Below are 12,643 nucleotides of genomic sequence, written 5' to 3'. Positions count from 1 at the left end.
AAAACGAAATGTTAAAAAAAAACACAAACAAAGAAAACCCGATACAAATGTATACATATATATATATACAAAAATAACGATATAATAGTGCTTAGGCACTACAAGACAAGACATGCATGCCAAGGATGGTGAACCTATGGCATGCATGCTCAAAGTGGCACTTCAGAAGGCACATAACCTATCTTATGATTTCAGTTTTCACCTTTTTCAATCAGTTTCTTTACATTTATTTTAATTAAAGCCTATTCATTTCATTTCTTTAAAAATATTATTTGAAGTCTACAACTTCAGCATGCATTAACATTTTTAAAGATAAGTGTGCTTACGATGTGGTATGCTGACTCAAAACATTTGTTTCTGGATCTGTGCTGACTTTCATTAATGAAGTGTGGTTGGCCCAATGTCTTGTCAATGGTTCATTGTTTTGCCATGTTTGGAACACCTTTGATAGACATTTACTATAGATGAATGTAAACAACCCATGAACTTTGCTGTTTCGGAGATGCCAAAGTGCTGTTTCAGAGATACCAAGGTGTCTGACAGTCGTAATTTGACCATTGTTGAAGTCAAATTAATCTGCTGTTTCACCCATTTGCACATTGTAACAACTGCAGACTGTGCAACCTTCTGACACATATATATTCATTTGCAGACCTTGACTTGAGTAGCTATAAGAATGTTCTTACATTGACAAGGGGTGGTCATAATGTTTTGGCTAGTTGATGTATTTTTGAAGTGTAGTAATAATCAGTAAGTATAAAATATCTGGGATCAAATCTGTTATAATACAGTTATCTTTATATTTCATTATTTTATAATTTCATAAATTTCCAATTTGTTGATATAATTGTTTTAATAACTTATTTCTTTAAGTTTTGTACATATATAAGTCAGTTATATCTTCCTTCTTTGATTTTACTCACCCAATAAACAAAACTGAATTGTTTTCAATTAATCGAACTACAATATTTTAATGTAAACAGATATATTCGTATAAAAATCTGATTTAACTCTAGCATTTTTTCACATTTATTTTAATTATACACCTTTACAGATCCTAATATGTTTTTAATTTCGTTTTAACTCAGAGGAATAATCTTAATCACTGATGTGCTGATATTTCTATTTCTTTACATAATTCAAATATGTCTTTTTTTTCTTAAAATCAAACTCTTCTGTCCTCTTAACTTTTATAGATTACTGTATTACACATGCGTAGGCTAAAGTAATTCATGATTACATTTTATATAGCTAAAAGTTCTTTTAATAAATTCTTTAGATGTATATTGTAAATACAATTAGTATAATTAATTAGCAGAAATTTTACATTGTTGTTACATATTTTATCCAATATAAGTATTCAGTTAAAATAATTATTTAAATTGTAATTTAACTGCCAAATTTTTAAATTAAATTAGTATACAGTAGATACTGGTATATACATTCCAAAACTCATTATATTTAAAGCATATTAAAAAGAAACAAGTTTTACTACTAAAACATTGAATTCTTTAAATTATTATTGAATTGAGAAATTGTGTGTTAATTCAGTAACTTGTTAAAAGTATTATTTTGATTATAATTTTTAATGTTGAATTGTTTACAATTTATATATTTTTGGCACCATTTGAATGTGAAGTAAATTAATCATGTCTGCTTATTTGTTACATTTAATAATTTCACATAGAAATTTAAAAATTTTAGAACATTTTAAATGCATTCGTACTTTAAAAATCTTAAACATACTCATGCATATATAATTTTTAATTTGAAACTATTTTTTAAGTGAAAATTTTTGATGATACAAGATACAAGACTAATTTTGAATTAGAAAATACCCATTAATATCTATTCCAGTTGTAAAATTTTCATTTGTTAATGAACTAACTACAGATGAAAATTTCCTTTGTTTTATTGTCTTCTTTAATCTTTTTATGAAATTCTTGATGATAATTTATTCACTCTTATATTGCAGATTAAGCTTCACTTTATTGTTCTAAATTAATTTTAAAAAATATATAAACCTTTTGATTACTTACTTCTATAAAAGTTTTTGATATTTTTAATTAAACGAAAAATGAATTGTTATTGTCAGAAATCTGCTCACATTACAGTTGAATCTATCTATCTCAAACATGTTTATGTTGAAAACCTCTTTACCCCGAAATTTATTATTTCCCCTGCATTTTTAGCCTAAATTCAATATATTTTCCATGTATATCTCAATTTTCTCCCAAAACCTCTATACCTCAAACTATGGACTGAAGTGTAAATTACAAATTCAAAGCTTACTGACTACCATTTTGATAGCATAAACTGTAGTTTAAAAACATCTCTTGCAATACATAGTTGAAATTAATGCTGCTTTTCTCTAGATATAAGTTGAAGAAAGTCCGGCATCAGAAACCATTGACAAACTGTTTCTGTTAAAGTACTCATAAATGTTTTATTTATACATAATAAGGTATGTACATTTGCTATTGTATTAATAAAATACCATACCTCTAATCCAATGGTTCTTAACTGGTGTTCTATGAACTTAGAGAAAGTGTTCTGCCAAAATTTAAAAATCAGTGAAAAATTAAAATGGTTAAAAAATGAAAAAGTAAAAATCATTGTTTTTTGTTTTATTGTCTTTACTTGTACTTATGTAGGCTTTTATCGATTTCTATTAGAACATGAATCAAATCTGCTTTTGTGTGTAGGCAGAGTCTGTGTGCAAACAGTTGAATGACAACAACTGAAGTGTACAGATGTGTTTCTTGCTAAAAATGTTACTTGAAAACTCAAAAATAACAGTAAGTCCAATGTTTTAGACAGATTGTCAGTGTCATAAAATGTATTGTTTTGTAATTGTAGGTAGAGGTTCATTTGCAACAAATTGGTCTTATAGAAATTAAAATAGTTCTAATTACCCTCCAAAGAATTAAAAATGATTATTCAGAATCAAATTTTTAAGATGAAAATATGATTCTGGACTGATAGTACTAGTGTTAGTGCAATTACAAGCAATATCAATAATGATACTCACAATAGGGAGAACAAAATAAAAAATGTCAATAGACAATATTCCAATGATTATCTAGATTTCAGATTCACTTATGTTCAAATTCCCTTTGCATGGTTTATGGGCTTTGTAATAGTGCAATGGTACCAGCAAAATTAAAACAGCATTTTACATCTAAACATGCCAATCTCAAGACCAAAAACAAGAATTATTTTCAAAGATTGTTGAATAATCAAATTAATTGAGGAAAAAAATTTTTTAAAATAGTAACAATATCTAATAAAGCACAAATTGCATCTTATAAAGTTGCCAAAATAATTGCTAAAAATTTAAAACCACACACCATAGCAGAGCATCTGCTTTTACCAGCATGTTCTGAAATAATTCAAATAATGTTTGGTGATGATGCAAAAAAAGAAATTACGAAAATTCCTCATTTGGACGACACAATAAAAAACAGAATTATACATATGTCAGATGATATTGAGAAAACAGTTACTAATAAGCTATCAGAACAATACTTTGCTTTGCAAATTGACAAGTTCACTGATATCAGCGTAAAGCTCGTGTACTAGGATTTGTTCATTTCATTGATGAAAACAAAATAGTGAATCAATTTTCATGCTGCAGACAACTTACCAAATGCACACAGGACAGGATATTTTTGACATTTCATCATATTTAGATAAATTTAACATAACATGAGACCAATATGCAGGAATCTGTACCAATGGTGCTCCTTCAATAGTTGGTTCTATCAAAGGATTTATTACTTTTGCAAAGAAGAAAAATCCTAATATCACATCTACACACTGTTTTTTACACCGAGAATCACTTGTCTCAAAAACATTACCTATAACATTAAAATCCATATTAGACCAAACTGTAAATATGGTTAACTACATCAAATCAAATCACAACCCTTACAAACACACCTATTTAAAAAACTTTGTGCATCTGTGGAAGCTCAGCACAAATCTTAACCACCTTACTTCAGTATGTAAAAGTAATCATGAGGTAAACTGCTGAACCGAATTTTGGAACTTAAGGATGAATTGTCAATGTTTTTTCAAAATGTAGGGAATGGTATTTTTAAAACTTTTCTTACAAATATATTTGGTGTATTGAAATAGCATATTTAGCTGATATCTTCAATTATTTAAATAACATGAATACTGGTATGCAAGGTAAAAACGAAAATATTCTAACATCCACTGACAATCAGTCAGCATTTAAAAAAATATATATCACTTTGGAGAACGACATGTTTCCTTTAGTCAAAATTAACAATATTGATGAAATAATTCCTATTATAACACAACATTTAGCATTATTATAAGTAAAAATTCAAAATACTTTCTCGTATCGAACATTGAAAGTTACGATTGGATACAAAATCCATTTTCTGTAGTCAACACATCAAGTTATGAGTTTTCATTACAAGAAGAGGAAGAATTCATTACATTGTCAATGAGTCATACTTTCAAAATTAAAATTTTCTGAAGTAACAATTAAAGAATTTTGGATTTCTATCCAAATGAAATTTAAAACTATTTCTGAAAAAGCAATTAAATTTTTATTACAATTTTCAACATTATACTTATGCAAGCTTAGTTTTCAACGTTAACGAATACTAAGACAAAGAAACACGAAAGGCTGACAAATATAGAAGAGGAAATGAGAGTAGCTATTTCACACATAAGACTAAATATTGAAAACATTTGTAAAATCATCAGGCCCAAATATCCCATTAAAAAATTGTGACAATTTTCTTTTTTTTTTTTTAATTTCATTTGCTATTGACTGATATGTAAACTGTTAAGTATGTGATTTTTAATATATTATGCAATATAAAAAACATATATACTGTTTTATTTTACAACTGTGTTCTGCAAAAATCATGTAAAATTGTAAGTGTTCCATGATTCTGAAAAGATTAAGAACCACTGCTCTAATCAAACCTATTACCATTTACCATTTACTGTTTAGGAACTTCTATATCTCAAAACCCGTTGCATCTCAGTTTTTTCCCCTCATTCCCATGAGATTTGTGATAATTTTTAAAAGATTCAAAATACAGTTGAATTTGTCTAATTTATTTTTTCATGTTTATAATATTCGTTATAGTCATTTTAAAATTTTATATTCCATTTGAATAAATAAAATTTATTTTTGTAGGAATAGTGCCAATAGGAACACCTCAGTCTTGTACTTCTGTTATTAATCAAAGGTAGATATGAAATATCTAAAATTAGTTTTGAGTTTGTATTAAATTTTATAAATTAGATAGTTTAAATGTTATTTTCTAATTATTCCAGTATTTCACCATCATTTTCGAATCTATCTGTTCCAAAAATTTTTAAAGAAACAAACATTTATTTATCACCAACATCAAGTCCATCATCACAATATTCCAACAGGTTTGTTTTAAAATTAAATTTAATCTTTTTGATGTATTTGAAGTTCTTTTTATGAACTTTTATATATACTTTTAAATAGACATTTTACTCACTCAGTAAATACTGTATATCTCGGCAGATAAGACGACCTTCAGATAAGACAAGGTATAAATTTTCGTCAAAGTTTTATAGTTTTAGCATATATCTGTCCTATAAGACGAACCCCAAACTATCAACAGCCTATGAATTTAGTTTAGATCGGCGATCATCATCTGAATAATAATACTGTATAGCGTATAGGAATTATGTCCTATTTGTAATTTTTCGAACGAACAAATTTTATTTTCTTGCACTGCTTTGCGATTGTTGTAAAATTTGCACCGATTTGGCATTCGGGTAATGACCTCGACTATTCACAAAAACGTCGTATCTGCTATTCTATTTTGTGCACATACCCTACTCTCTACTAGTAAATAATTAAGGTTTGTCCGTTTTTTATAATGGTTTTAATTTATATAAATTTCAATCTAATTTTTTTGTATCTGTCCTATAAGATGACCCCGGATTTTGGGGGCCTTTTTGTATGTTTCAGCTATTGTCTTATCCGCCGAGATATACGGTAATTGAAAAACAATTTATAATATTTTAAAGACACTAAGTAAATCTAATGAAGAAAAAATAATTAATACAGTAGAACCTCTATTATCTGGATTTTCGATTATCCGGATTGTTCAAAATAAACAAAAATTGTACGAATTTGCTGATTTGCACTTGGCGAATTGCGACACTGTTGTTCGTACGTGATGGAATGCATGGAACAAAATTTTGAAAAGACCATTAGTAAATTCCAGTAACACAGTAGAAAGTAGTATAGGAGACATTGCGGAAGCAATAGCACAAATTTCAATATGTGCCGAATGTGACGAAGAAGATGTAACCGAGTGGTTAAATTGCAATGCAAATGATCCTGGATTCCAAATTTTGAATGATGATGAAATAATTAAAGAAATATCTGCCTCAGATGAACAAGATCGAGAAGACGAAGAAGAGATTTGCGAAGTAAGAGATATTGGTCCTACACATTCTGAAGCTTTTCAGTGCTTAGATGTCGCCATGAAGTGGTTTGAGAGCTAAGAAGAGTGTAACTCAGGACAACTTATATGTCTTAAAAGTATTCGCGATTTAGCAGCTTCAAAAAAACAGCTAGCTTTAAACAAAAATCGATAATTGAATTTCTTAATAAAAAATAATTTAATATTGAAGCTATATATAAAACTAGACAAATAAAAATTATTCATACTGTATGTACATGTCTTTCACTGTCAATTATTAATTTTTTCGATTATCCGGATTTTTCCTTATCCGGACTACCTTCATCCCCAATTAGTCCGGATAATAGAGGTTCTACTGTATATTTATAAAAATTATTCTTTATTGTCAAAAATTAGAATAATCAAGATTATTCAGAAAAATTTCAAATCTCTTTAGTTTATTATTCTAGAAGTAAAATTCATTTCAAATTATTTTATTTATTAAATGATAAAATTAATGAGATTCATATAATGCAAATTTACATTTATATTGAATTGTGAGATTTATTAAAAAATTCTGGGAGCCACTGCTGGAATTTAATCCAAATCTAAAATAAAAAATACTATGTTCCATTTAGAAAATTCAACTTTCATTTTTGGTCTAGACAACCCATTTCCAGTTGGTACCAGAAGTTAAAAATATCACCATTCAGTAGAGTGTATCAGATTTATAGGATTTTTGATGAAACTTGTTTTCCTTCATTTTAAAAGGGGTATATCGGGTATCTGAGTCACCTTGTATATATATCAAAATTTTTACAAAAAGAAAATTAGTGCAAAACTTTTTTGTTTGGTAAAAATACTCAAAAGGAAAGTAGTTAGACACTATCAAAAAATGAGGGGAAAACTGTGAGAGATTTCTCAGTATGGCCTCACAGTTTAAAACAAGATAAATCATCCCTCTAGTTTTCTTCCTATACTTAGTTGGCTGCCTTGAGCATGCAAGTCAATTTGCTATTTTGAGCTGCTCCACAACTTTGTGATTTAAACTGTGCTTGCAATCTTTCATAGGAGTCAAGATAGGATTTGGTCCTATGAGAAGGGAAGTCAGGAATGCATGGTGGCTATGTCATCAAATAGCCCACTACTGATTACCTGTACCCTTGTACACTTGTATTTAGTTACATATCTTGCTTCTGCTAAGTGTTTTGTCTACACTCTAGATTGTGTGTTATAATTAATACACTCAAACCTGTTTTTGTGCGGTCTTTTTTTGTGCGATTTTTTTATACGTGCAATGTGTTTTGTGCAATTATTTTTGTGCAGTATACCAATTTGAGTGAAATTCATATATCGCACACAAAAAATCACACAAAACAAATCGCACAAAAACAGGTTTGAGTGTATAACACACATATCTAATGAATAAACTTAGGTTATATTTTCTCCAGAAAGGAAAAGTGATTCAATTTGATGTTTCATATTAAACCGAATTGCATATGGAAATAGTATAATTTTTCTCATCTTATAGTAATATGTTTTTTAATGGGTTTTGTTTTTTTATTGTTATACAAGTACTCCCCTACTTAAGAACAGATTAGGTTCCTGAGGTTTTTATCATAATTTGAACCTAGAAAATACATTTGCACACAGAATAACAGAACTTATTGCTAGTGTTTTATCCTTCAATGTACTTAATAGAATACATTATGCTCATTTACCCCTCGCTACTACTTAGTAACAGTTATTTCAAATGTGGTTTTTTTTCATCTTAAAGCACTTAGTTTTATAATGTCCAGTTTAGCTTCCATGGTAATATTAGTGACAATAAATGCAAGATGTGTTGCTCTGTTATGCTTTGGATGCATTTTAGAACCACTAATTATAGAAGTTTATAAAAATTGCAAACAATAGCAAAAAATGTCACTACTCCAACACTACCATCTACAACACCACCTCAGAATTTGCACAAAAACAAATGATGATATGCAATAGGAATAAGCCTACATTATTTATTTATTACTGGCCAAGGACTAGACTTCAATGCCATCTACGAGTGGCAAGAGAATTTCAGAATCTGTGCAAAATTTAAATTTTCAACATACATTCAAATTTGTCATAAGTCTGAAAGTTTATAAGTTTAATGTTCATAAGCAGGGAAGCACGTATTAGTTTTGTGTTTGTACTCGGCATTGCTTGGACTTTTGAGGGAGTGGACTTTGTACAACCAATTCTTTTACATCTATTGTACAATAGTCTTTTTAAAGAGTTGAAGATTAACTGTGTACGCCTAGTGTTACTCGGGTTTTTAAGAGGATGGGAGATTGGTGAGGTTAGGTTGAGAGAGGGTGATAAAAACAATGGTCTTAGTCATTAAAATGTATATTTATTGACCTATACATTTAACATAACATTGCAGTTTCATTATTGTAACACTTGCTCAGATTTAAGAGGCGTGGATTTTAGAGTTGGTTGGGGATGGGAAACCTCCACAGTATTTTTTCTAGGGTGTTGAAGAATATTCTTGCCAAATTTGGTATGGATATATGTTGAATGGCAAGAACCCTTTACCTAACATATACACACACAAAAGTCGAAATATGTAAGATTTGGGAGGAGGTTGACTAAATGGCAATGGTCATGTGTTTCTATTTCCAGGATTTCTATACTTAGCAGGACACCTTATCTATCAATCTCCAATATGGGCATTACTTCAAAAATTTTTGTTTGTTTCTTTAATAAAGCAATTTTAGAGATGAATTTGAATTTCATTGCATAACCTTAAATGAAAATATTAAAAAATATTTAATCTAGATAATTATCAAACAAACCATATTTAACTTTTTAGAAAATTTTTCAAATCAAAAAAACTTTTAATTGTGCTAATTATCTTTTATTTCGTAGAACTCCTATCAATCAAAATACTATTAGACATTCAGGCTTAACTCAAGACTTCTCAGGTAAATTATATTGAATAATTCTCTTCAAAAAATTGTATATTTAATTTTGCTAAAAAATTTCAGGTAAAATGTCACTTAGTCCAAGTTCATCAAAGCATCTAACTATGGTTCACAAACCAATACAGGTTAGTTATTTTATTATTATTATTATTATTAAACTTGCTGCTTTGAACACAATAAAGTGCTATAAATTAAGACACTTGGCAGTTTTCTCATCTTTTATTTAGTTGATACGTGTGAAAATACACACGTTTCGGGCTCCTAAGCCCCTCTTCAGCCAACTAAAATATTATAGCACTTTATTGTGTTTGAAACAGCAACAAAGTTTAAAGCACGGTTTCAGATTATTAAAAGAATTATTAAACTTGTTTATTTCAGGAATTTTTTTATTCAATTTAATAATAGCTTCAACTAAACTTTAATTTATTGAATTTTTCAGCTAAAACCAGAATTTAGGCATCCAGGATTAATCAGAAAAGCTAAAGTGTAAGTTTATTTACAATTTATAATTTAATATGTATCAAATCACGTTTTTGCCTTATATTAATATTTCATAATCAAAAAAATCTTAATATATATTAATAACATAATCAATTTTACATTAGACATTTTTGTGAACTCCAAATGGAATTAAATAAAATGATCTCCATTATCAAATGCATGATTTATTTTGATAACAAATTAAAATAGTCACATATTTAATATAAACCAACATGATTGGAGTAGGAAAAACTCAAATTGATTTTTTTTTTAATTAATAAGATTCAGAAACAATTTGAAAATTTGTAATTATCAACACACTACATTACATTGTCTACTTCTGTAGATATTTAGGGGACTTTGTTGACAGTCTAGGGACATTTTCTGCAAAATAAGAAATAGAATACTGGAAATTATCATGCAAGAATAGTATCAAGATCTATAAACATAAGGTCAGGACACTAATGTTCCCTATGGAGCTGCCATTTTGGATCCGTGGTTCCAAGGTCACAGTATAGATTTCGTGCCATCTACATGCTGTAAACTGCACGTTCCTTTGAGTTTGAGCCACAGAATTTCTTTTGTAGTTTCAAATAAGAGTAACTTCTAAATGAAAAAATACTCTGATACATAAAGGTTTTATCTAAATAGGTTTCAAAATAAAAAGCTGTCAATGGTACGTATAATAAATTACAAGGATAAATTTATTTAGTTTTGAAATGCAAAATTAGAGAAGACATTTGGAGATATTTGTTAAAATAAGAATGCATTTAGTTTTCTATATTCACATGCACTTTTACATTTCACAAACTGCCAATAGGAGCTCAGATTAAACATTTTTATAAATTAAAATTAGATGAAGAGGAAAACCATTCTCACAAACTTTACTCGTTATGTAAAGTAAACCTTCAAAAGTGTTTGCAAGAGATAAGATGCTAAATGAAGGAAATTATTTCTTATGCATATAAATTTAGTTTATTTATTTTTTATAGAGAATTAAATAAGTATATTTATAAAAATTTATTAAATTGTAGACAATTAGACAATACCAACAAATAGAAATATCAACTTTAACTTTATTTACTGTTTATTTTATAATAAAATGATTATTAAACAACAATTATTCATTAGAATATGCACTTTGTACTGTTACATTATTCTCAACTATTATGAAATATTAATTTAAATGAGTGAAAGTTTTAATTTCAATTACTATATTTTATCTTAAATTTTAAAGTGTGTTTCAGTCCACAAACAACATATTATAACATTTATTAAACAGAATATGTAACTTATTCTAAAGTTTCTGTTAATGTTGTTATACATCCTGTCAGAAAACTAAAACATTACTAGTCTATAGACTGTTTGTGGTACTGATCTGAGAACCATGTTTTAATATAATTTAAACAGAATTAAAACCACTTTAATGATGCATACTGAAAACATTTTATAAGTGTTAAATATTAAAGCAGTTTATATACTGGATTTTTGTTTTCATATAACAATATAAAATATTTACAAGAAATCTCTATTAGTAACCTGATACTGTATTTTTCAGTTTCGTGTTCACACTGAATGACACAAATAATGCTATTTGCTGCATATACTATCAAAATATGAATATATAAAAGCAATAATAATTATAAAATATGCACTAAATTTCAGTTGAAGTTTTCTTATTGAATATATTCAAGCAGTCTCATATGGCTGTTGTTCCTGATAAAAGAAAACATCAACTTCTATAGTCTTCTAAGCAAGTAATCATTTATTATATGTAACATTACAAATGTCACACAGCAAAAATCTTCACAATAATAATTTAATTAATATAAATAAGATGTTTTTGAAAAATAAATGATTAGTGAATATTTATTATGATAATATCATGAAGTTCTTGTGATTAAAAAATATATTTACTTTTTCAAATTTAAAAAAATGTCCTAAAAACATTTAAACCAAAGCTGCACTTATTTGGAGGTAATTCTTTCTCTTGGTGTTTTTCTTTTTAATTGTAGATGGGGTGGAGGATTTGGAACATCAAAAAGCGTCGAATTGCATTCCATTTCAATAATTTTCTTCCGTCCACTCTTTTAAGTTTAAACTTTTAGATACATTTTGAGGAGTCACAATTTGGTTACATTATATTACATTACAAAAGTTATAACACTTCATAAATTTATATTTTCAAGATTATTTTATCAAATAACCTCATACAGCCTCGAATTCTCAGTTGGTTTCGATTTATCTCTCCTGAATTTGCCAGCAGGAAAACAAAACAATCTTACACCTTTAACTGTTGAATTTTTACAATTTGGTGCTGAACCAAATCATTTTAAAGATAATTATATATATATATATATGCATATAGAGAACAGCCTTCATATATATGCATAAAGAAACAGCCTTCATATATATATATATATATATATATATATATATAATATGAAGGCTGTTTCTTTTTCAACCTCTGATGGTCCATGAAACAAAGACAAATGTAAATAACAAAATGAATTTATTACCAACAGTTAGGTACAGACATGGTTACTTTTTGACATAAATACCTCAATCTTCATGGTGATTGTCTACGTCAAAAAGTAACCATGTCTGTACCTAACTGTTGGTAATAAATTCATTTTGTTATTTACATTTGTCTTTGTTTCTTTTGATCTCAATTAGTTGGATTTCTTGTTATATATGAGGAATCTTTCTTTTTCAACATCTGATGGTCCATGAAACAATCAGATTCGCTCTAGAAACACCATACAC

At 27.9% G+C, this 12,643-nt stretch overlaps 1 protein-coding gene across 1 annotated transcript in view; it reads left to right on the top strand.

Annotated features, from left to right (window-relative positions):
* Window positions 1-12,643, top strand: part of nenya — a 58,423-nt gene that overhangs the window by 45,468 nt on the left and 312 nt on the right. The window contains exons 12-16 of the mRNA XM_067281319.1: window positions 5,186-5,237; window positions 5,326-5,427; window positions 9,342-9,397; window positions 9,461-9,522; window positions 9,837-9,883. Coding sequence (XP_067137420.1) covers window positions 5,186-5,237; window positions 5,326-5,427; window positions 9,342-9,397; window positions 9,461-9,522; window positions 9,837-9,883 — 319 coding nt within the window. The remainder of the gene's footprint in view (window positions 1-5,185; window positions 5,238-5,325; window positions 5,428-9,341; window positions 9,398-9,460; window positions 9,523-9,836; window positions 9,884-12,643) is intronic.

Source organism: Centruroides vittatus, unplaced genomic scaffold (genome assembly GCF_030686945.1).
Source record: "Centruroides vittatus isolate TY-2023 unplaced genomic scaffold, ASM3068694v2 contig_917, whole genome shotgun sequence".
NCBI classification, from domain to species: Eukaryota; Metazoa; Arthropoda; class Arachnida; order Scorpiones; family Buthidae; genus Centruroides; species Centruroides vittatus.
The sequence above is the reverse complement of the archived record's forward strand: the minus strand, read 5'-3'. Positions and strand labels throughout refer to the sequence as shown.